The following is a 26,480-nucleotide window of genomic DNA, read 5'->3' on the forward strand; positions in this document are numbered from 1 at the left end:
GTATATATATGTATATATATATATATATATATATATATATATATATATATATATATATGTTTGGTAACGTTATGGTCTTAAAATGCATTGTATCACTCACCAGGGGCTGAACATAAGTTAAAGTTGCGATATATAGAAAAATAGCAGCATATCCACAATATATGTTTAGAAAACGTAAGTGGGTGCACCAAGGTCAAGGGACCCAGGTCCAAGGACCTTCATAGATACGAGAAAAAGAGGGACTGCAGCAGTCCAAGATTGAGTAAAATAGTGGATTTATTCACCCCACAGCATGTATGCAATGTTTTAACGCCAAGGGTCTTTGTCAAAGACCCTTTTGGGGTGGAAACGTTGCATACATGCTATGGGGTGAATAAATACTCTATTTTACTTTAGTGCTGTGGTCTCTCTCTTTCTTGAAAATAAGTTAAAGTAAAGAACATGATGCACATATTTCCAAATGCACAAAAATACCCAGTAGCTATTCTGAAATGTTGGCATCATACAGACTTGTGTTTGTTAAATGTTAATAACAAAATACTCAAGCTTGGAAGCAGCTCCAGTTATGACAGTCTAAAAGAGGTTTGGCAGGCAAATGGATATTCATATAGAGATTATTGATCTCTGAGGACTAATGAAGTGCTGGCACATTTATAAATTTACATAAGCTAATGACAGAGCACGAACAAGGGAGTTTATCATCTGTCTTAATGTACAGTGATCAATGATCCCTACGCAAGCATTTGCATCAATCCATCCTTGTCAAAAAATGACAGAAGGAGATGGAAATGTAAACTCCCATCTGCACTTTGCCTGATGCTTGGAGATTTTTTTCAGCACTGTATCATTGTCATGTCGTACTGTCATAATTTGGCATTTACTGATGAAATATGCAGGACTGTAACATTGACTAGTCCAGAGTTTTGAGTCAGACCTGGGTCCTGATGCCTAAAGGGGCCAAATGGGGCCTAGGTGCTTCATGTTACACCTTAGAAAAAATTAGATGATCAAATAAAGAAAAGTTAGTAGAGGAAAAAAAAAATGTGGGTTTAACCCTGACCTGTTAGGGCCAGATTTATCAAAATGCACATTAGGCTCCATGTAGCTGATAAGATTGAGGACTCTATTAGTCCAAACCATGTCAGTGCTCTAGTATGAACTTTTTAATCTGTCAATATAGAAGCGGTATTTTGCAATTTTAGTACTGGTCTCCTTTGCATATTGCTCCAAGTTTCTTGTTCAACCACATGGTCCAGTTAGACCATTTAATCTAGATTGGATATGCCCGTGCCACTCTATTTTATACAGACATGCATGCGGATGTAGCCATCTTTATCTTGACTCGGATAACTTGCTGCAGCGCGATATCACACAAATAAAGCTATTGAAAAAGTCAAGATAAAAGATCTTGCCACTATGTATTTAATGCGTTAAAAGTCAACATAAAGACGGCTACACCTGTACATAGGATGTATCCAATGCACACCAGATACAGAGAAGGCATACTGATGTGTCCTTCCGTACCTTTCCTCTTATCTCAACATATCCTGAGATGTGGGGCACGAGACGACTAGCTTTGAAAAAACGCATGATTTTGCTATACTCTGTCACGAGATGTCAATTCTATATGTGTCTATGTGTGACCACCCTGTGGAAGTGATCTGCATTGCAACCTGCTAGCATGTCCCAATATTGTATTGCATTTGTTTCATTAGAAATTGGAGTCCTTAATCAAATTCAAACAAAGATAAGGGCGGACACATCTGTCTACTCTTTTAAGGCTTCATTCACATCTCTGCTAAGATTTTAAATTTTTCTGATGCGTCATAGGAACGGAAGAACAAAAAGATGGAAGTGCCTGAGTCATTGCATAACAGACACTAACGGCGCCCAATGGAACCTATTGACTTTAAGGGGTTCCATCGGGTTTTTGTGAGGGTGTCCGTAATTTTATCAGAATAAATATTACATGCTGCGCTATTTCTTCCAGAATTTTTCACTGGAACAGCAACGAGGGCCCCAGATGTAAAAGAAAAGCTATATAAAGAAAAAACTTGCATAGAACAGAACAAATAAATATATCCAGCTATATTTTGATTAAAATAAAGAAACTCAGCATTCATCTTTTGAAGTTGCGGAAAAAGTCTTGATTGTTACTCCTCCAAAATATACCTCTGCGCTGAATTGAAATTACTACATATTACACTGATGTCTATGGTATGCAAAACTCACCTCCTCCGAATGGTGCCCATATGACTCTACGGATAGACTTCACCCAGTCTTCCATGTCATTCTGTGTGCTGGCCATAAGAAGGTATGTCTCATGGTTTGCAGTCATTCGCTCCCGATCTCCCCCTGGACAAAGCAAAACAAAATTATAGAAATAAGTGATAAAAAAAAGTGATCAAACCTACACAGAGAAAAAGTATAACGGAAAGATTTGTAAATCCACAGTGTTTTGGACCCACTCCTGGTTTTGGCTTACAAATACTGATGCAAAATACTGACCAAAATACTGCTGGGTGAAAGTGGCCTTATTCTGTTTAACAACCCTTGTATTTTTTGTCTCTATGAGCGCTTGTTTTACATTATTAACTAAATAACATGCAACCTCTTCCATATTTAAAATGTTGCTCCTCCGCTATGTACAGAACTTGCAGCTCAAGAACAATTACTTTAAAAGGTTATACAAACAGACTAGCAGTATTAGTGCAAAAGGCGATAGTGATATTTGCAAACAATTCATTCCACATATCTTAAAATATTGTATTCTTCTTCGTCATAGAAACCATAAATAGCAACCTAAATAGACTGAAGAAAGTACAGTTGTAATGTACTAGTTACTATGTAATGGTTATAGATATGGAGAAACAAAGCAGGTTCCTTGTCATGGATGCAGTATATCCCCCATATGTTTTATTTGGTAAGACCAATAAATTAATAAAAGTGTTTCTTCCACTAAGAAAATGTAACACCTATGCACATGAGACATGACCCCATTATAATGGGGGACCCACGTTCTAATGGGGGTCCCAGCGACAGGGCTCCCAGTGATCATACATTTATCATGTTCTTAGTAGGAAAACCCCATTAGGGCATGCCCAGACGTGGCGGATTTCTGTCCGCATCAATGCCGCACAGAATCTGCGTTCTAATGCGGACTAGCCGTTGCGTATTGAGGTGAAAGTACTTCCCTTCTCTCTATCAGTGCTGGATAGAGAAAAGGGACAGCACTTTCCCTAGTGATAATAAAATAATTTCATACTTACCGGCCGTTGTCTTGGTGACGCGTCCCTCTTTCGGCATCCAACCCGACCTCCCTGGATGATGCGGCAGTACATGTGACCGCTGCAGCCTGTGATTGGCTGCAGCAGTCACTTATACTGAAACGTCATCCTGGGAAGCCGGACTGGAGGAAGAAGCAGGGAGTTATCGGTAAGTATGAACTTCTATTTTTTTTACAGGTTGATGTATATTGTGATCGGTAGTCACTGTCCAGGGTGCAGAAACAGTTACTGCCGATCGCTTAACTCTTTCAGCACCCTGGACAGTGACTATTTACTGACGTCGCCTAGCAACGCTCCCGTAATTACGGGTGCACACACGTAGTCACCCGTAATTATGGGTGCCCACACGTAGTCACCCGTAATTACGGGAGCCCCATTGACTTCCTCAGTCTGGCTGTAGACCTAGAAATACATAGGTCCAGCCAGAATGAAGAAATGTAATGTTAAAAAACCAATACGCACCGCAGCACACATAACATCTACATAAGATCTGTGGACTTCATTGCGGAATTTTGAATCTCCATTGAAGTCAATGGAGAAATTCCGCAATGAGTCTGCAACCAGTCCACCACACGTCCGCAACAACCATTGTATGCTGTGGACACCAAATTCTGCACCGCAGCCTATGCTCCGCAGCGGAATTGTCCGCAACGTGCAAACGAACCCTACTAAAAAGCTGTGGAAGGCAATGGAGAAACGAGTCCGCTGCGGATTTCCGCTGCGGAGTGTCCGCAGCGGAATTCCAGAGCAATTCCGCCACGTCTGTCCATGCCCTTAAAGAGGACCTGTCACCTGCCCAAAAAACTGCAGTTGACATTATTATGGTTATGACAAGTTTTTTTCCGCAACGTCTGACCTAAGTTACCTAGAAATGTATAGAAACCAATGAAAAAAACGGCTGCTGCAGATTTCCACTGCAGACTGTCCGAAGCGGAACTCAACAGCAATTCTGCCACGTCTGAAAATGCCCTTTAGATTGCAGACACGCCACAGATTCTGATGTTTTTAATTATTTTTCTTCTAGCCCACCCGGTTTCTTAGATATTGGGGATTTTGGTATGCTAGCATATAACAAAGGGCGTGGGGCTTAGCCAAGAGGGTAGGCCTTAACATTATTTGTCTCTTAATGCAGACAGAGCAGTAGGGAAAGGTTCCTTTTGCAGCCAGTTGTCTTAAAGAAATACTAAACATAGAAAATGCACACAAAAAAAAATATCCCATCATAAACAAATGGAGGACATAAAGGGAGAAATTTTTGGAATATATTTGTGTATAGCCAGCTTAAAATTGATCTTAAAGCATGAGGAATCCAGCCGCTTTAGGTTGATGTCATTTAGGTTGCAATGACATCACAAGTTCAAGGTAACAAGCTGGAAAGAACAATCTTCGCCGCTGTCGTTTATTTACTGCCCTAATCTCTATTAAATTGCACTCATGTATGCAAAAATAAAGATAGGGCTCCTCTCTTCCTGGTTCTTACCACCACCCTCCGAAAGAGGGCTTTTTAATTCCCCCTTACGTAACTCGTGAAAGAAGAGCGCTGTAACCTCCTCAGTACTTATTCTCAGTATTAGGGCTTGAGCTCTCTACTCTACTTCTGTATGACCTGATTTCATTCGTAAGTTTTTCCCGTCAGATTCTAAAATCGTGGCATGTTCTATCGGACTCAGAATATACAGAGGTATTCTCCCCTAGGAGCATTGCCCAGTAGTCCACAGAGGCTCTACAGCTAAGGGAGCCATCCAGGCTCTGTGCACTACTGTGCAGGCAATGTTCCAGGGTGCATGAGCCCGGGGTGTGTGCCAAGAAACTGGTAACACATCTTTTTAAGTATTTTGTTAAAGTTCTAGCTCAAATCTTGACAACGATTTTGTTATTTAGAAAGTTCAACCTCATGCTATTCATAGAAACATAGAGGACTTATCTGTGATAGCATCAGACATCATCTGAAGCTTACCAGCATGAGTACACAGTAATCCTATCCAGAGCTGTAGGAGATCAGCAAATATCCCATCATCAGATATAAAGAGCAATATTCCAAAACCTGCCAACCAGTAAAGGAGAAGGATATCGCAGTACACTTATGCAGCTTGATCACTCACGGGCTTATCGCTGCTGATTCAACAGTTTCTATTGAGCCGCAAACAGCTGATATTTAGTGTACACTTGTGATAAAAAAAAATTGGGTTTAATCTTCTTTTCAGATGTCAAGCAAGGAAACCGGATATTCAATACAATTACTGATAACTTTATAATAGAATCACATGTATTTGTGTGGCTATAAAATGTAAACAATTCTTATTATTATGACAAATACAGTATATTAACATATACTATTTATATGATTATTTTTTATTTCCCCCCAAAATATAGTTCTGCTCCCATAATCCTTACTTAAAGGTGTTTTCTGACTTGGGTCACCCCATTTTGTAAAAAGGTTTCTTGAATATAAGCTGATTTCAGAGAGTCTTGCTAGAGGGGGAATGAACACTGACTGAATTCGGAAGGGGCTACACTTTGTAGTCATTGTCCTCTCTAAACTATTAGTGAGAGTTTCTGAACAGGAGACCTTGTCTATTGACTTAACCTAACCAGGCATTCCCAAATGGGTTCTCTAAGATTCTGTTCACACTGCGGTTGGGACATACATTCTGGGTGCGCTTCTTCAGTGTGCGACCCATACATATACCCTAGAAATATACAAATGTATACAGTTCTAAATGTTGGACATTGACTACTATGGTAAAAAAAAAAATGGTCTGAATTTCCTGCTAACCTAGAGTTGGATTTAAACTGACATACAAATGCAATAGCTGTTGGCCAAGTGTGCATTTTAATTTTAGTGGGGAGAGTAGAGACGCTTAACCTGAAGCTTCTGTTCCCCAATGCAATATCTGTAACAGGCCCACCCCCTACCATTTGCCATTTAATAATAATAATAATAATAATAATAATAATGTCTAGGCCCCTAAGACACCTCATAGCTAGGTCCCTGGGGAGGGGAATGTTTTGCATCAGGCATGTTGAAATCATCTTGAAAGTAGATGGGCATTTTGGCATTATCACGCCAATGCAGTGTATAATTTACCAGATATGTTACATATTATATAGTAGTTTTGTGTATATAGAAAATAATGAAATAGCTGTTCCGCCCGGTGACTTACAGCTGACATTGACTTTCAATATAATAAGTTACTACAGAAGTCAGTAAACATCATTATTTTCATGTGGATAGCAAAAACCTTTCCATCATGGGCACTGCTGACACACGCTCAGCTCAAAATAAAGCATATCTACCTTCCCTCATGAGATCTGGAAAAAAGTAAAAGGTTAGATAATTGGATAGAGATTTGGAAGATTGAAATTCTTCCTCTCCTTATTGAAATGCGTAAGCAGGATAAGACTATGGTAAGGAAACAAATTGTCAGTGATTACATAATGGTCAAGATGTGCGTTGTAGAGCCCTTGTAAAAAGGAAAAGTGTAGTTGTCACCGCTAAAATTATGACCGCCTTTTTTCCTTTCCATTTTTCTTTTAAGGCAGGGGCGCACTATTATGTGGGAAACTGTACCTGAATTACAACTTAAGGGAGCAATGAAGGCAACACTGTTAGGGTATGTTCACACAGGCTATTTTCCATCCGTTTTTTGGGCTGTAAACGTCCCGAAAAACGGCTGAAAAATCAGAAGCAGAACGCCTACAAACATCTGCCCATTGATTTCAATGGGAAAATACGGCGTTCTGTTACGACGGGGCATTATTTTATGCCTCATTTTCAAATAACGGCGCGTAAAAAGATGCCCTGTAAAAAGAAGTGCATGTCACTAATTGAGCCGTTTTTGGAGCCATTTTCATTGACTCAATAGAAATACAGCTCCAAAAATGGTCGTAAAAAAAAACGGCGCAAAAAACGCTAGTTGCTTAAAAAACGCCTGATATTCAGGGTCTGTTTTCGCTTGAAAACAGCTCCGTATTTTACGGCCGTTTTTGGTTAGCCGTGTGAACATACCCTTACTGTTTTATACCTGTGTAGACCATGACTAGTACGTTGGTGCTCATTTAATCCCTGTGTTATGCACCACCCTCTAAAAGCCCCTCCCTGCACAAGGCATAATATAGGACATCAGTTTTACACCGCTTGCTCCTTCAACCCCTTAACGATGAGTGATGGATATACCCGTAGCGTTGCAGGTGTTTGATCGCGCTCAGTGATGGATTTATCTGTCAACTAGATCTCGTGATCTTGTCACAACTGTTGGAATCGGAGTTAACAAGTTTTCAATCTGACATCATCATTGCCTGTAGAATGCAGCAAGGTTGGTACACATTACCTGTAGAATTATAGTCTGTTTTTGGGAATGTATGACCGGAAATTCTCAGTATTTATCAAGGACACAATTTAACAGTGAGATACAAGACTCTTAAACTGCAATAATCAAGACAGACTACCTTTAGATAATGGCACAATGAACTATCAACGCTTAAAAAGGGGTATTTTGCAACTTGTAATTGCCCCCGTCTCCAATAGGGAGTCAGAAGAACCAGGCCGTGTCCCCTGACTTCTGAGTAGTCTGAACTGCAGAGAAGTGTCATGCAACTGTTCTTAGCTGTGTTGAATCAGTGCCCCGATGTAAAGGAGCCTGTGTTAGTGACGGGTTACATTTAAAGCATATTTCACAGCTTAAATCTACATCTACAAGTTCTGCTGGTTACCCTTGGAAACAGACAGCAGTTTAGGCCACTGTGTTGTCAGACGTGATCGAACAGCTTTGTTTTATGTAACTTTAACTGTGCTCCCACAATGCACTGCTCTGTTGAAACAAGAAACCAGCAGAATTCTGGGTTAAGCTTTGTATCTGATTAGAGAAGAAAACAATAAATTAATTTATTTCTCAGTACAAGATAAGTTAAGCAAAAGTATTTATTAAGTTATAAATAAGCCATTCTTTGATTAAATGTAAAACACTAAAATTAAAAAAGATGAAGCGGATGCCAAAACATTATCCCATAAAATAAAATATTCTACCAGCTTTACATATCAGCATGTAAACTTTTTCTCCAGACTTTTCCATGAGCAACATCAATCTTTCCTAAGAGGCCTGTCAAGTCTGAAGTCATTTTGTATGCAAACAGTAAGCATTTCATAATGTAATGCCACCGGGGTATGAATTGAGAGCCATTTACTCCAAATTTCATTAGAAATCAAATTACTCAAACTGCTACTTAAAAAGCTTGTAAGTAAAGTAGCAGCATAATACAAGGAATTGAGCAGTAATTCCCATTTAGTAGGAGAAAGAATGAAATGTATGAGTTTATTGTAACATGTTTATATTAAGATGCGGGACTTTGACGTTTTTATGCGTTAATGACATAAAATGTAGTCGTAGTTTTCTATTTTTTTTCTGCTGGATAAACAGAAAACCTTAATCTATAAGCATATTCAATATAATATTGATTTAGTAAGAGGGGGAAAGCAAATGTAATGTTCTTACTATAGATTGGTGCTTATAGCATCTGGCTATCCATTTAGTCTTTACATTTTTTCCTCCTTCCGAGTTTGCTCCCATCATTCAGGCTTTGGAGAGATGCCATTTAAAAATACAGCAATGCCTATATATTCTAGTAGAAGTTTGGGCTAACCAAAATATATGTCCAACGATGACAACTCAGGAACATTTCCTGACCTAGAATCTATCAAGTTTCCATTTTCGTCTGGCAGTGTAAATGATGACTCTCTTTGTTCTTTATTACTTAGTGCAGCCTACTTTACTTTCAACATGATCAAGGACGACCTTGGAAAGGACAAGAAGGGCATTGGTTGCTATAAAGAAGGCCAGACTCATATATGCTGTTGTTCAGTGTATTGCCAACAATGCTATTGTAAGTTTTTTGACCATCAGTATATTATTGTCGAACAGATTTAACTGAAGTCTACATTTCCTAGTAGTGTAATGTTTTTACAGAATTGTTTGTTTTAATGCGAAAAAAAAAAACCCAGAAGAATTTCTATAAACAATAAAATATGATAACTACGGTGAAACCTCTCCAAACGACTACCTCTTTGAGAAGACCAGCCCTTTATCTAGACGGGACTCTGTGTGACGGATTTTCAGTTCCTTCAAATGCTATATATACTGTCCGGCTCCTTTGAGAGGACCACCCCTCTAGAAGATAATCTTTAACCTGTAGTTATCAATAATACAATAGCTCAGCATCAACAGACCGGAATAGGGCTAACCAGAAGAATTCGCATTGATGCTCCTTTTTAGATCACTGTCATGACTAGGAAAGTAGTTCTAGAACTGCCGATCAGAACAGAATAACTGTGTAAAATATATATAGCGTTGTCTATTGGCTACATTAACTTACAATTCTAAGAAAGTCTTTAAATACATTAGGCAGTCATGGTATTTTAAACTCCATTTACATTCAGCCTTCTTCCTCAATGGATGGAAATTTGCATGAAATTAAACTGTGACTAACTAATTGATCTAGGAAATTCAGTTAATGCATCAGATTTAATAACATGCAGATAAAACTAATTTTCTTTTATTGCTATACAAATTATAACGCATATTCCTCTGCCTGAGAATATGAATCCTTTGGAACAAACTCTAAAATGTTATTTGATTAAGTCAAAGGAGCATAAATATGTCATGATCCCAACCATGGTCTCATAACATATCTTAAAGGCACAGATGTCTTTTGGAAATCAATTGAGATTCCAAAAAAATATACTGAAAGTTAAAATGTTGAATATGGCTGAAAGCATTAGGTTGGAAAAATGATGTAGAGGATCTGCCAGACACAGCTTCTGTGTCGACGCCCGTGGGTAATCAGTCTACACCTGTTCCTAGGTCTGATAGAGTGACTCGATCTGCTACCACTCAGGCTGGTAGGCTGAGGAGTGGGAGAACCTATCACAGCCTGGCCAGACGGTTCCAGCTCCTGCCCTCGGTCTATTTATACCTTCATTTGCTGCTTGTCTTTGCCTGTGATTCTCTCGTTTCCTGGCTCTGCTGTTCCTGCTAATACTACTGACCTCTGCTTCATATAGACCCTGGCTTTACTGACTACGCTCCTGCTCTGCGTTTGGTACCTCGTACACTCCTGGTTTGACTCGGCTCGTTCACTACTCTTGTTGCTCACGGTGTTGCCATGGGCAACTGCCCCATTTCCCTTAGCTTCTGTGTACCCTTGTCTGTTTGTCTGTCGTGCACATATTGAGCGTAGGGACCGTCGCCCAGTTGTACGCCGTCGTCTAGGATGGGCCGTGCAAGTAGGGAGGGACTGAGTGGCGGGTAGATTAGGGCTCACCTGTCTGTCTCCCTACCCCGACATTACAAATGATATATACATGTCACCAACAATTATATGTTAACTTAGGAATGATGTCCATGGCTGCTACACTGTGTAGGAAGCTTCACAAATTAATCCAAAAATAGCAGTATAGTAATTTTTGGATTACTGTCTAATTGCTGGTCTAGGAATAGGGCATGGTCCCCACACCCACACATTCATGTGTAGATTTTACATTTGGCCATGCCTTTGAGCTACACGCTTAACCCCTTAAGGACGCAGCCTAGTTTTGGCCTTAAGGCTCAGAGCCCATTTTTCAAATCTGACATATTTCACTTCATGTGGTAATAACGTCGGAATGCTTAAACCTACCCAAGCGATTCTGAGATTGTTTTCTCATGACACATTGGGCTTCATGTTGGTGGTAAAATTTGGTCGATATATTCAGTGTTTATTGGTGAAAAATTTCAAAATGTAGAGAAAATTTGGAAAAAATTGCATTTTTCAGAATTGAAATGCATCTGCTTGTAAAACAGACGGTTATACCACCCAAAATAGTTACTAGTTCACATTTCCCATATGTCTACTTTAGATTGGCATCGTTTTTTGAACATTATTTTATTTTTCTTGGACGTTACAAGGCTTAGAACATAAACAGCAATTTCTCATATTTTTAAGAAAATTTCAAAAGCCTTTTTTTTAAGGTACCTCTTGAGTTCTGAAGTGGCTTTGTGGGGCCTATGTATTAGAAACCCTGAAAAAACACCCCATTTTAAAAACTAGACCCCTCAAAGTATTCAAAACAGCATTTAGAAAGTTTTTTAAGCCTTCAGGCATTTCACAGGAATTAAAGCAAAGTGGAGGTGAAATTTGCAAATGTCATTTTTCTTGCTGAATTTCAATTTTATTCATTTTTTTTCTGTAACACAGAAGGTTTTACCAGAGAAACACTACTAAATATGTATTGTCCAGATTCTGCATTATTTAGAAATGTCCCACATGTGGCCCTACTGCGCTCGTGGACTAAAACACAAGCCCTAGAAGCAAAGAAGCACCTAGTGCATTTTAAGTCCTCTTTTTTATTAGAATATATTTTAGGTAGCATGCCAGGTTTGAAGAGGTGTTGAGGTGACAAAACAGTAGGAATCCCCCAATAGTGACCCATTTTGGAAACTACACCCCTCAAGGAATTCATTTATGGTTGTTGTTACCATTTTGACTGCACAGTTTTTTCACAGCACGTATTTGAATTGGGCTGTGAAATGAAAAAAATGTCATTTTTTCCAATAAAATGTCATTTGTGATCAAAATTTCTTATTTTCACAGGGAAAAAAATACCCCATTTTGTTGCCCAATTTGTCCTTAGTGTGGCAATACCCCATTTGTGGTGATAAACTGCCGTTTGGGCCCATGGGAGGGCTCAGAAGGAAAGGAGCGCTATATGTTTGTTGGAGTCCAGATTTTGCTGGATTGGTTTTCGGGTGCCATGTCGCATTTGCAGAGCCTCAGAGGTATCAAAGCAATGGAAACCCACCAAAAGTGACCCCATTTTGGAAACTACACCCCTCAAGGAATTCATTTATGGTTGTTGTTAGCATTTTGACCACACAGTTTTTTCACAGCACCTATTTCAATTGGGCTGTGACATTAAAAAAATGACATTTGTTCCAATAAGATGTAATATTTTATCAAAATTTCTTATTTTCACAGGGAACAAAATACTCAATTTTGTTGCCCAATTTCTCCTGAGTGCAGCAATACCCCATTTGTGGCAATAAACTGCCGTTTGGGCCCATGGGAGGCCTCAGAAGGGAAGGAGCGCTGTGTGTTCTTTGGAGTCCAGATTTTGCTGGATTGGTTTTCGGGTGGCATGTCGCATTTGCAGAGCCCCAGAGGTATGAAAGCAATAGAAACCAACCACAAGTGACCCCATTTTGGAAACTACACCCTTCAAGGAATTCAATTATGGGTGTTGTGACCATTTTTACCCCATAGTTTTTTCACAGAACTTATTTGAATTGGGCTGGGAATGAAAACAAAATTATTTTTTTCAAATAATATGTAGTTTTGGCTGAAAATTTCTTATTTTCACAAGAAACAAAATACCCCATTCTGTTGCGCAATTTGTTCTGAGTGCCGCAATACCCCATTTGTTGTGATAAACTGCCGTTTGGGCCCATGGGAGGGCTCAGAAGTAAAGGACCACCATTTGGCCTACTGGGGATTTTCTAGTGCGAAGTCATGTATGCAGAAGCACCTGAGGTACCAGTACAGTTGAAACCCGCAAGAAGTGACCCCGTTTTAATAACTACACCCTTAAGGCATTCATCTAGAGGTGTAGTGAGCATTTTGACCAGAGACCTACACCCCATAAACTGCAATGTGGGTTCTCCCGGGTATGGCAATACCCTACATGTGGCTGTTATCAGCTGCCTGGACACACAGCAGGGCTCAGAGGGGAAAGACGAGGGGGGATAAGCTGTGCGGAGTGCATCAGGGTAAGTAAAATTGGGGTAAATTATAAACCAAGGGATGTATGATAAATTTTAAAACTGACTTTCATACAGAGCTCTGGTTATTCGGGACACGTGTCACATTGATATATTGTGTCATCCCTTATAGCAGACTTTGCACCTCTTTTGACTTTTTCCCTTCTTGCCAGTTTGGGGAACTTCTCCTGGAAAGTGTTGCTGCCTTGGTACGATGCGTGTGGCCCCGCTTCCAGAAGTACTGGGTGCCCCCCCTTCTTGGTCCCTAAAGATTAGGTTCTTGATAATCACCTCTTGAAATTCCAGGAAAGTTCCCGTCTGGCCTGCACATCGACGCAGCACGTACGCATTGTACAATGCCATCTGTATGATGTGTTCCCGGCCAGCTTCTTATACCACACCACATGGCGCTGTAGGGCTTCAGGACTTGATCTGACAAGTCCACACCTCCCATGTACCTATTGTAGTCCAGGATGCAGTCTGGTTTTGGCGTGGCCTTTCCTTCATATAGCCTAAACCTGTAGGTATACCCGGATGCACTCTCGCAGCTTATACATCTTCACGCCATACCTTGCCCTCTTACCCGGCAGGTACTCGCGGAATTGAACCCTCCCTTTAAAATGTACCAGGGACTCATCAATAGAAATACACTTCTCTGGGGTGAATGCTTGGGAAAACCGGGCACTGGAACGGTCTAATAGGGGTCTCCGTTTATACAAACGGTCAAAACTGGGGTCATCTCGGGGTGGGCACGGCTCATTATCAGTATAATGTAAGAAGCGAAGTATTGCCTCATTTATTTATTCTTTTATGTTCCAGTTCAGTTCTGAAGTTGCTTTGAGGGGCCCATATATTAGAAACCCCTATCAAATACGCCATTTTAGAAACTAGACCCCTCAAAGTATTCACAACAGCATTTAGAAAGTTTATGAACCCTTTAGGTGTTTCACAGAAATTTAGAGCAAAGTAGAGGTGAAATTTACATTTTTTTTTTTGTCAGAAAATCCTCTTTATACCATTTTTTTTATAACACAAAAGGATTTATCACAGAAACGCAACTTAATACGTATTGCCCAGATTCTGCAGTTTTGAGAAATATCCCACATGTGGCCCTAGTGCGGTAATGGACTGAAGCACCGGCCTCCGAAGCAAAGGAGCACCCAGTGGATTTTGAGCCCTCCTTTTTATTAGGCACCATGTCCGGTTTGAAGAGGTCTTGTGGTGCCAAAACATTGGGAACCCCCCAAAAGTGACCCCAATTTGGAAACTAGACCCCTTGAGGAATCCATTGTAGTTTTCATGGGGTGCATGCGGCTTTTTGATCAGTTTTTATTCTATTTTTAGGTGGAGTGGTGACTAATAAACAGCAATTCTACTATTGTTTTTTTATTCTTTTTTTTTTACTGCGTGCACCGTGCGCTATAAATGACATATTCACTTTATTCTGCGGGACGATACGATTACGGCGATACCAGATGTTTATAGTTTTTTTTTTATGTCTTATGGCGTTTGCACAATAAAATACGTTTTGTAAACAATCATTTACTTTTTGTGTTGCCTTATTCTAAGAGCCATAACGTTTTTATTTTTCAATCAATAAAGCCGTGCGAGGACTTATTTTTTGCGTAACGAACTGTATTTTCGATCAGTACCATTTTTCGGTACATGCGACTTTTTGATCTCTTTTTATTCCATTTTTTGGGAGGTGAAGTGACCAAACAATTATGATTGTGGTTCGGTTTATTATTATTTTCCTTTACGGCGTTCACCGTGCGGCATAAATAATGAAATAATTTTGTAGTTCAGGCCGTTACGGACGCGGCGATACCAATTATGTACAGTTTATTTGTTTGTTTATATATTTTTATTAATAATAAATGACTGATAAGGGAAAAAGGGGGATTTTTACTTTTAATACTTTTAAAACTTTTATTTTCTTATTTTTACACAACTTCTTTTAACTTTTTTTTTACTGTATTAATTTGTCCCACTAGGGGACTTGAGGGCAGGAGGCCCTGATCGCAATTCTAATACACTGCACTACATGCGTAGTGCCGTGTATTAGAACTGTCAGCTACTCACTGACAGCAAGCATAGTGGACCCACTAGGCTTCCGTCTATGGCATAGCCGGACGCCATTGTTTGGTGTCCGATTGCTATAGTCACCATCGCCGGCCGCTGTCGCGTAGCAGGCCGGCGATGGCAGCTTAACCCCTAAAAAGCCGCGATCTCTATAGAACGCGGCTTTTAAGGGGTTAATCAGCGGGGACACAGCGATCGGTTCCCGCTGTAGGAGCTGTGACAGCTGCTGAACAAGACAGCAGCTGTCACAGCTCCTGTATGTGTCGGGAGGACGGCCGAAACGGCCGTTACTCCCGAGACGTACTATTCCGTCATGGAGCGCGAACGATACAGCTGCCATGACGTAATAGTACGTCCAGGAGCGGGAAGGGGTTAAAACATCAGTTCTTACTCCTGGATTTTTGTGCTTATTTTAAGATGGCATAATAAAACTAGATTTTTTTTTTAACCGAGGAGGTGCTAGACTATGCCCTATTCACTGTATATTTTACAAATTGTATGATATAAAACCCTTAGTGCTTAGTATCTAATCTCTATATCCACTCATAGTCAATGCATGTATTTAAACATAAAGGGGATGTTTTAGAACACTAAACATACAAAATGCAGTAAAAAAATAAATCTCAACAATTGCTTCCTTAATCTCTTTTTCTTCTTTGGTAATTTTTTCTTATATTGCAATTAACACTGATAAATATATCAAGAAATCTTCTATATGTGTTCCAGGATATCAGCCATGTTCCCCCGCCTCCTCGTTCTCACAATTCTGCGTTTGGCTGTAAGACAACTGGCTGCAGCAGGACCCAGTTCCCTCTGCCCTGTCTGCAGTAGGACACGCGGAGTGTTAAGTCCCTCCTTTGCTAAGCCCCACCCTCAGATATTTCCTAGCTGGAAATGAAACAGTTCAGCTGAAAATTAACCCCTTTGTTGTCTGCAGGATTTCTACAAGAAGATTTGTTTGAGTTTGCAGACTCATGAACAATGTGAGGAAGTTTATCTCCTGTCTATTTTTATCATTTCTAGCATTATTTTTGGAATCAACCAGCCATGTTTTTCTAACCATAGACTACCCCTTTAGATATACTTAACTGGTTGAAGACACAGGACAAGAATACTCGTTCTGAGTGGTGGGTGTTTGCCACATTAGTACAATCATTCTAATCCTGTGTGACACACAGTTTGTCCGCACGATCAGGAGCAGGGCAACGGCTGTAATACACAGCCGCAGCCCCGCTCTAATGGCGGAGAAGAGAGAAACATCTCTCCGTCGTTAACCCCTTGAATGCTGTGATTAAAGCTGACCGCAGCATTCAAAGTGAACGTGAGAAGGGGGACTCCGCTTTGATCGCTTCACAGGAAATCCCTGTGATGCGATCGAGGCCTATACCTTGTATGGCCAGACAGCTCAGGGTCCATTGAAGTACCCCAGGGCTGTCTGACCATATTTCCTGTTCTTAGGGCATACTGAGGTATGCTCTAACAACTGCCTGTGTAGAATCAGTACACAGGCTAATGTACTGGCATATAGGTATATGCCAGTACATAAAAATTCTAAAATAAAAATGAGAAATACCCCTATGGGATTAAAATAAAAAAAAGTAAAATTTATTTAAAAAACAGTAATGTTAAATAAAAATAAGTCAGTAAAAAAATACACAGAAATGCACAACATGAAATAATATACACATATTTGGTATCACCACGACCGTAAAAACATGTACAATAAATGTATAACATTATTCATGATGATCGGTGTATGGTGTAAAAATAAATAAATTACAACTACAGCGAAACTGGTTGTTTTTTTCTGCATTTTTGCCAAAATAAAAATGTATATAAATTAAACGATTATGTAAATGTACCAAAAAATGGCACCTACATAAAGTACAACCCATAAACAAAGTCTTATACATCTATGTTGTACAAAAAATATAAAAGTTATGAGCGCTGGTATGCAAACCGGGAAATATGAAAAAAATTGTTCTGTCCTCAAGGACAAAATTGGCCATGTCCTGAAGGGGTTAAAAATGTTGAATAACTATTTAAAATACTTTACTTGGTACAAATTTTGTGTTACATTTTTCTTTATTCATACTCATGGATATCATCATTCTGATTGTTGTAGTTGGAAAAAGATGACCATTTAACGTGGTTTTCTCACAAAATGAAAATATGGCACATCACTAGGATATACCTTAACTTTACGGTTTGGATTTGAACTGCTGGGAACTTCACTGGCCCTAGAACGTGGTCCTTTTTACACTTTTTGTTTTTAAGAGTGTCGTTTCTGCTCAGGTGCTTTGCAGAGGAGTGCAGCACAGCCCCATTCATTTTAATTTACAAGCACAGCAGCCACTGCGTTCTAGTCATCTGTGGGGATACCAAAGGGGAGATCTCTGATGATCGGTAAGTTTTGGCATTTACTTGTAGGGAAACCTCTTTACAGTACTTGACAGAGGGAGGAGGCTGCCCCTTTCAGCCCATCGGTGCCCTGCGATTCGATTGCCTGTCAGTTTATTAATGCATTAGTATACTGAGTATACCGAAGCCATATTTAATCAATCAGCTTATGATCAGCGATCAGGACTAAAAAATGTATTAACGTTAAAAAAAGTTTCTTAAAAAAAAAGTTTTTTTTTTTCAAAAGTGCTAAAACATATATGATATTGCCGCAATTGTAACGACTTGTCTGAAGAAGTGAGCAATTTATTTATTTTGCAGTTTTTTTTTCTGATCTCAAAAAATTTAACAAAAGGTAATCAATAAATTTTATAGATGTGTTCCTCGTTAGCTTTCCTCAAATCTCAACATATCATGCGAAATCAAAAAGTGTTTTGCAATACTCTGACCCAGTGGTTGCGATGTGAGTTGCAGCCTATCAAGTGTTTTGCTAGCATGTTGTGATATCATACTGAATTTGTTATTTTAAAAATTTGAAACTCAACCAAATTCAAGCAAAGGGTAGACACAGCTGTATAAAAATACTAAAAAAAAAAAACAAGCCCTCATACAGCTACATCCCCTTATTAATAAAAAAGTTACGTCTCTCTTAATGCGTCGACACAACAACAAAACATAAAGAAGTCCCACCATAACTACTTATCACCTATCCACAGGATAGGTGATAATTGTTTGATTGCTGAATTCCCCACTGCTGGTACCCACACTAATCAAGAGGAAGGGATTCTGCATGCCGTTCCATCCATTCTCTATGGGACTGACGGCAATACCCGAGTACAGTGCTCAGCAATTTCCGTCAGTTCTACAGAGAACTAGAGAGGAAGAGCGCATGCGTGACAGGCGCTTTGTTCAAACAGGAGCATTTGAACCCCCATTTTCGTGAGTGGTGTGGGTCCCAGTGGTGGAACAACCAGCAATAAAACACTTTTCACCTATTCTGTGGATAAGTGATAAGTTGTTATGGCGGGACAACCCCTTTAATGCCAGAATAGGCTCGGTATTTAAGGGCTTAAGTACCCTCCACAGGTTGACATACGTCTTGAAAACATCTGAGCCCCTACAATGCAATGCTCCCAGGCATCAAGGGGCCTGCAGATACTAGAAGTCCATGAGTCCTGCACCCCAGGCAAACTGATTTTGCTGGAGAAAGATACGGCCAGCTATGTATACCATTAGCTGTAGAGGAAATGTAGGATTACATGGCAGCCATCCAGGTGATTAGACGTCCAGAGCAAGAGGCACTACTTTTTAGCGAGTCTTCACAGTAACTTATAGAAGGGATCCCCCAATCAGGTCCCATTTGAAAGGGGTTGCCTTTAAACTGTGAAATGCTGTTAAATATGGAAGTAGGTTTTAATGAAAATATATCAATATTGCAAAAATACTTTATGGGAACAGTTATGTAAAATTCTACATAGCTTATGTTTTATTCTATAAACTTTCATTTCTGGTTTTAATAGTTTTCATAACAATTAAGAACCAGGGGGCCCTCTGGTGGCACCACTGCAAGATGGCTCCGAGGTTATTTTCAGGGAATGAGAACCTCATGAGATTTGAAATGAAAATCAGTATAAACATTCGATCATTTTTGCTTATTTATAATAGAATGCTACAATGTTTAATTAACAGAATTATATTTCTAATTGTCAAAAACACGGTAACTATCCAAAGCATGACTGTGTAAGAACGGTGACTGGTATTGATCCTTTTAAATGTCAGCATACACTGGATGGATCACAGCCTATTCTGTCTCATATTAATTCCGCTCGCATGTCTGAGTTCCGGTGTAGGCGAGCAGAAGTAAAACTGCTTTTCCTTTTTTCAAAGGACATTTAATCTGTTTTACTCTACAATGTCAGCAGAATAAGTAAGAAAACATAGATTTCTCAATTGAATTGCATCAGCTCATTGCAAATTCATTGCATGGAGACCTGCTAGGAGAGGTGAACATGTCCACTAGGCTAAACAATACTGCAATGGCCTTTGTGTTTTTTATTAATGATTTGTTTTACTGTTCTTCAAACCACATTCATACTCAGCATTACTGTGTTACTTCATAACTCTACATTGTATTATATATAATTATGAGACCAAGCTAGACCTTTGTACCCGATGTAGCCATCTTTATCTTGACTCTGATAACTTGCTGCAGCGCGATATCACACAACAAAAGCCATTGAAAACCCATTAAATAAGCCAAGTTAGTTTCTTTAAACTGTGTATTTAGTGCGCTTAAAGTCAAGATAAAGATGGCTACATCTGTAAATATTTGGGTGACTATAGTGTATAATGTCATATGATTGCGCTATGCAGTTTTTTTCCCCTGAATTTCATAATTTTGTTGAAAAAAATAGGGTTATTCTATCTCTAAAAGTTAACTACTGTCGCGAAGGGTTCGTGGACCCACTGGGCCGTACCGTATTGGCGTTATGGCAGCTGGCCAACAGGACGCAGGTCAAAGTCTATAGTTCGTATAGTGTACCTGTGGCAGCTTGGATACTAGCGAGGCAGGCTAGGCAGGAACTTGGCAGCATGTGTACCTGACGTGGAGAGGTAGGTACACATGTGTACCATGTGTGGAGAGGTAGGTCAGGTGTGGTATATAGCACAGCACGGCTAAATATATATATACATACACACTACCGTTCAAAAGTTTAGGGTCACTTAGAAATTTCCTTATTTTTGCAAGAAAAGCACAGTTTTTTTCAATGAAGATAACATTAAATTAATCAGAAATATACTCTATACATTGTTAATGTGCTAAATGACTATTCTAGCTACAAACGTCTGGTTTTTAATGCAATATCTACATAGGTGTATAGAGGCCCATTTCCAGCAACCATCACTCCAGTGTTCTAATGGTACATTGTGTTTGCTAACTGTGTTAGAAGGCTAATGGATGATTAGAAAACACTTGAAAACCCTTGTGCAATTATGTTAGCACCGCTGTAAACAGTTTTGCTGTTTAGAGGAGCTATAAAACTGACCTTCCTTTCAGCTAGTTGAGAATCTGGAGCATTACATTTGTGGGTTCGATTAAATCCTCAAAATGGCTAGAAAAAGAGAGCTTTCATGTGAAACTCAACAGTCTATTCTAGTTCTTAGAAATGAAGGCTATTCCATGCGAGAAATTGCCAAGAAACTGAAGATTTCCTACAACGGTGTGTACTACTCCCTTCGGAGGACAGCACACACAGGCTCTAACCAGAGTAGAAAGAGAAGTGGGAGGCCCCGCTGCACAACTAAGCAACAAGACAAGTACATTAGAGACTCTAGTTTGAGAAATAGACGCCTCACAGGTCCTCAACTGGCAGCTTCATTAAATAGTACCCGCAAAACGCCAGTGTCAACGTCTACAGTGAAGAGGCGACTCCGGGATGCTGGCCTTCAGGGCAGAGTGGCAAAGAAAAAGCCATATCTGAGACTGGCTAATAAAAGGAAAAGATTAATATGGGCAAAAGCACACAGACATTGGACAGAGGAAGATTGGAAAAAAGTGTTATGGACAGACGAATCAAAGTTTGAGGTGTTTGGATCACACAGAAGAACATTTGTGAGACGCAGAACAACTGAAAAGATGCTGGAAGAGTGCCTGACGCCATCTGTCAAGCATGGTGGAGGTAATGTGATGGTCTGGGGTTGCTTTGGTGCTGGTAAAGTGGGAGATTTGTACAAGGTAAAAGGGATTTTGAATAAGGAAGGCTATCACTCCATTTTGCAATGCCATGCCATACCCTCTGGACAGCGCTTGATTGGAGCCAATTTCATCTTACAACAGGACAATGACCCAAAGCACACCTCCAAATTATGCAAGAACTATTTAGGGAAGAAGCAGGCAGCTGGTATTCTATCTATAATGGAGTGGCCAGCGCAGTCACCAGATCACAACCAAATAGAGCTGTTGTGGGAGCAGCTTGACCGTATGGTACGCAAGAAGTGCCCATCAAGCCAATCCAACTTGTGGGAGGGGCTTCTGCAAGCATGGGGTGAAATTTCTCCCGATTACCTCAGCAAATTAACAGCTAGAATGCCAAAGGTCTGCAATGCTGTAATTGCTGCAAATGGAGCATTCTTTGACGAAAGCAAAGTTTGAAGGAGAAAATTATTATTTCAAATAAAAATCATTATTTCTAACCTTGTCAATGTCTTGACTATATTTTCTAGTCATTTTGCAACTCATTTGATAAATATAAGTGTGAGTTTTCATGGAAAAAAAAATATATATATATATATATATATATATATATATATATATATACACACACACACACACACACATATATGTAGAAAGAACAAGGGTGGAAGCAGCACTCCAAAGGTATCAAGAGGGCTTATTCAAGCATTCAATGCATGAAAATGCCCTTAATGTGAGGGTGAAACGTTGCACTAGGATGTGGTGGTGAATAAACCCTTTTGATACCTTTGGACTGCTGCTTCCATGCTTGTTCTTTGTATCCTGATCTTGGGGTGAGGTCACTCCACTGGAAGGCTCTGCACCCGCCGTAAGGCTTGCTTCACAGTGCTGCTCCAACTTTGTACTCAAAACCGTTAGAAAGAGGGTACGGCCCACTGCAACAGCTGAACGCCCCTGCCCATGACACAATCGCGGGGTGCCAATGGTTGTCATGGAAGTTTGGGGCCCTAATGAAGGCTCCCAGATCTGCCATATTTGTGCACCTAATAAGCCTTGCCAGAGGCAGGCTTTATACGAGCTTGTAAAAAAATAACGATATACTGCAATACATTAGTAAGCAGATAAAAAAAATATATATATATTAAAAGTTCAAAAAACCCCCCTTTTCCCATTTTCCCCCTAGAGCATAGTAACAAAATAAATAAATAAACATAATTGGTATTGCCGCGTCCGTAAAAGTCTGAACTATTACAATATATCATTATTTAACATGAACGGTGAACGCCGTAAAAAAAAAAATTGTAAACGCTAGAATGTCTATTTTTTGGTCACCTCATCTCCCACAAAAAATGAAATAAAAAGTGATCAAACCGTCGCATTTACACCAAAATGCTATTATTAAAAACTACAGCTTATCCCGCAAAAAATAAGCCCTCATACCACTTAATCGACGGAAAAATAAAAAAGTAGTAGCTTTTCGGAATTTGGCGACAAAAAATAAATTTTCTTTTTTACACTTAGGTTTTTACTTGTAAAAGTAGTAAAATATACTACTGTGAATTCCGTAAAAATGGAGCGCAAAAAATCATGGAGGAATCGCTGTTTTTTTCATTTTCTACCCCACAAATAATTTTTTTCCAGTTTCCTAGTACATTATATGGCAAAATAAATGGTGCTACTAAAAACTATAACTCGTTCCGCAAAAATCAAGCCCTCATAGTACTATAAAGACGTTATGGCTTTTGGAAGGTGGGGAGGAAAAAACGAAAATGAAAATCTGAAAAAGGGCTGCGGCGGGAAGGGGTTAATCCTGAATAAATTATTATTGTTATGCCAAAACCACAAATAAACGTTTTGTTTCATTAGAAGACTGACCAGGCGTGCTAATATGTGCCCCAACGTTTTAATGCTGCTACACATTGCCATAAAAAAAGTACATTATTAGATGGTGTTTTCATTATTTTAATATACTAGTATAAAAAAAACTCTTAATTTAGTATTATAGGTAACACATTCTCCAGGTAGAACCTCCATTTACAGCATGCTCTATGATCACGTGTCTCTAAGCGGAGTAGACGTTTTTTTGACAAGCCTCTTGTATACAGTTTCCTAGTGTGTGGTGCATACCAGTTCAGGAGGGCATCATATACTGTAGCTTGAAGACAGTAGAAAAACATTTTGGTTTGCCTGAGTGGCTAATTGGCACCTCTCTGATATTCTGCATATATTAGCATATAGTATGTGCCAAATGTTCCCTTCAGCAAGCGTTCCTAGGGGAATACATCAATAAAATGTGTTAGGAAAACACACCAGTACATAATTTGCAGAGAAACAGCTCACAAAAAGTGTTTAATGGAACATTGGCTTTGATTAAAATGATGGGAAATGCTTAGAATAATTTTATATTTGAAAAAAAGCCAGACATTAGGCCAAAATTATCAATATTGATGCAGAGACAACTGCTGGCGTATGTAAAACATATCTCAGCAAGTCACTATTGACGGTTTTCAGGTTCTCCGTTTTAATTTGTAATCCAGTGTTTCAATTGCAAAAATGATCAACCTACTGTGATTGGTAACTAAAATTCTGCTCTAAGTGTATCAAAACTTTTCATTCACTCGCCACTTCAAATGGAAACTCATTTAGATATCCCATAATTTTCCCAATTAAAACCTTTTAACTACTTCCAGTAGTAGCTGCATCATGACCAGCTCCCCTGCCATGCTGATTGGGCAAGCTCTGCTACATTACTCATACAATCAGGTTGATATAGAATAAAAAACGGGATACTGAGGCGCTGCTTGATAAAGAGTTAATACATTTAATTGAAATAGTATTAATAATAGACGATTGCTACGCGTTTCAATGCCGGACTGGCGTCTTCCTCAGGCAAGTTCTTGCCTGAGGAAGACGCCAGTCCGGCGTTGAAACGCGTAGCAATCGTCTATTATTAATACTATTTCAATGTATTAACTCTTTATCAAGCAGCGCCTCAGTATCCCGTTTTTTATTCTATATCAATCTATTTTGCCATCTCTTTTGAGTTTTGCGTTGGGATCGGCAGCAGCTTTGTACTTACAGATCATTTTCAACCTAACAGGTGAGCATTTACGATCTTTTGCCCATCTTATTCACAACTGATACACACATGTGGCGCCGTGTTTTTTTCACTCTATTTTCCATACAATCAGGAGCAAGGCAACTGCTGTAACACACAGCAGCAGCCGTGCACCAACCGTGGAGACAAAACCTCTGATCTCCGCTGTTTAACCCTTTGTATGCTGCAATCAGTACTGATCTGGGCATACAATAGGAGAGACTAAGGGGAACCCCTCTGATCACTTATACCTTGTATGGGCAGACAGTTCAGGGTCCATTGAAGGACCCCTCGGCTGTCTGACCATATTGCCTGTTCTTAGGGCATACTTAACATCTCACCCAAGGTTCCTTCTTTTACTCTAAGGCTGGATTCACACGAGCACATTACGTCCGTAATGGACGGAACATATTTCGCCCACTAATCCAGGGAGCCAGGCTCCTAGCATCATAGTTATGTACGATGCTAGGAGTCCCTGCAGGACAACTGTCCGGTACTGTAATCATGTTTTCAGTATGGGACAGTAGTTCCACGGAGAGGCAGGGACTCCTAGCATCGTACATAATTATGATGCTAGGAGCCCGGCTCCCTGCAGTGTGTTCGGTCCGGGATTAGCAGCCGAAATACGTTCCATCTATTACGGACGTAATGTGCTCATGTGAATCCAGCCTAAGACCGAGACCACTCCACTGCTAAGAGGGTCAGAAAGTGAGATGTTCATAGTTACAGTGTAGACACTTGGTATTGCATTATTACAGAATCATGATTCATTTCCAATTATAATGTGTATCTTCTAATTTTATCCAGCATGCGTAGGGCTTCAAGGTTATAAAAAAAACATATTTCCTCTAAGCACCCTACGCATCATGTGAAGGATATGTGCAACGCTAATACCATGGGCACCATGTGACCTGTTTTAAGTCACTTTCCCATAAAGCTTTTCCTGCTGTCACCATGTCATGAATTACTTGCCGAAGAGTTCAGTTGTACTAACATGACCCGGCTACCTTTTATGGCCTGAAATCCACTTCAAATTATTTTCTTGAGGAAGAAACAATAAATCTAGGAGACATGCTCAGTGAGCAGGGATTAGATTTTGTACATGAGTAGAAAATAAGCTAGAAGGCAGAGAGGAAACTAGAAAGGTATCTGCAGGTCGACGTTTCAAACTATTTTCTTACAGTACATGCTATGTTTAGTACTGAGAAACCGGGGATACAGTAATAACCTTGATACACAAATTACTTTCCCCACTGATGTATATACAGATTTGGCAATTCTTATCTTGACTCTGATAACTTGCAGCAGCGTGATAACTTATCACTTAAGCCATTGAAAACCATTGAAAAAGTCAAGTTAAAGTTTCTTGCCACTGTGTATTTTACACATTAAAAGTCAAGTTAAAGATCAATACATCTGTATGTGGAACTAGGTAAACAGTGTATTAAAAATAGTTACATAATTGATAGAGAAGAAAAAAAATAATTTCCTCTTTCCAATGATGAATCTATTATTAAAGAGGGACTGAAATTAAAGAGGATCTGTCACCAGATGATAAGTGCCCTATCTCCTACCTAATCTGATAGGCGCTGTAATAAGCTAAACATGAATGAAGAGAAGTGTATGACGCTGATTGGTACACTTCTCTTACACTTCTCTTTAGATTCGGATAAACGTCCTGGCATGGCTGAAGGCGGTCTGTTGACTCTTCCATCGCTCCGGTGAAGGATCTGTAGGAGGAAGTCCTGTCACAGCGTGATCTCGCGAAATCACGCTGTGCAGTGAAACAAGCTAAACATGAATGGAGAGAAGTGTATGACGCTGATTGGTCAGCGTCATACACTTCTCTTTACCATGCCCACTTGGTAAAAAGTAAAAAAACAAAACAGTTGGGCATTAAGAAACGAATTAGCATAAATCTAAAATTGTTAATAACTTGCTCAAAAATGTTCATTTTTCTAAATAAAAACCACTGCTGTTATCTACATTACAGAGCCAATAAGATTATGTAGGAGGCACTTATAATCTGGAGACAGAGCCTTTTTAAGGGGTTTTCTTTTTCTGCCAGTATCCATCAGCCCAGTGTGTTGACTAGGCCGCAGTGATGTATCCATAGTGACGTAAGATCACAT

General features: G+C 39.6%; 1 protein-coding gene across 5 annotated transcripts in view; it reads right to left on the reverse strand.

Moving 5' to 3' along the window:
- ARHGAP24 (Rho GTPase activating protein 24) overlaps nucleotides 1-26,480 on the reverse strand; it is a 923,793-nt gene that overhangs the window by 84,638 nt on the left and 812,675 nt on the right. For all 5 annotated transcript variants that reach the window (XM_075861028.1, XM_075861020.1, XM_075861033.1 and 2 more), the window contains one exon: nucleotides 2,233-2,355. In XM_075861028.1, coding sequence (XP_075717143.1) covers nucleotides 2,233-2,355 — 123 coding nt within the window. The remainder of the gene's footprint in view (nucleotides 1-2,232; nucleotides 2,356-26,480) is intronic.

This window comes from Rhinoderma darwinii, chromosome 1, assembly GCF_050947455.1.
Source record: "Rhinoderma darwinii isolate aRhiDar2 chromosome 1, aRhiDar2.hap1, whole genome shotgun sequence".
NCBI classification, from domain to species: domain Eukaryota; kingdom Metazoa; phylum Chordata; class Amphibia; order Anura; family Rhinodermatidae; genus Rhinoderma; species Rhinoderma darwinii.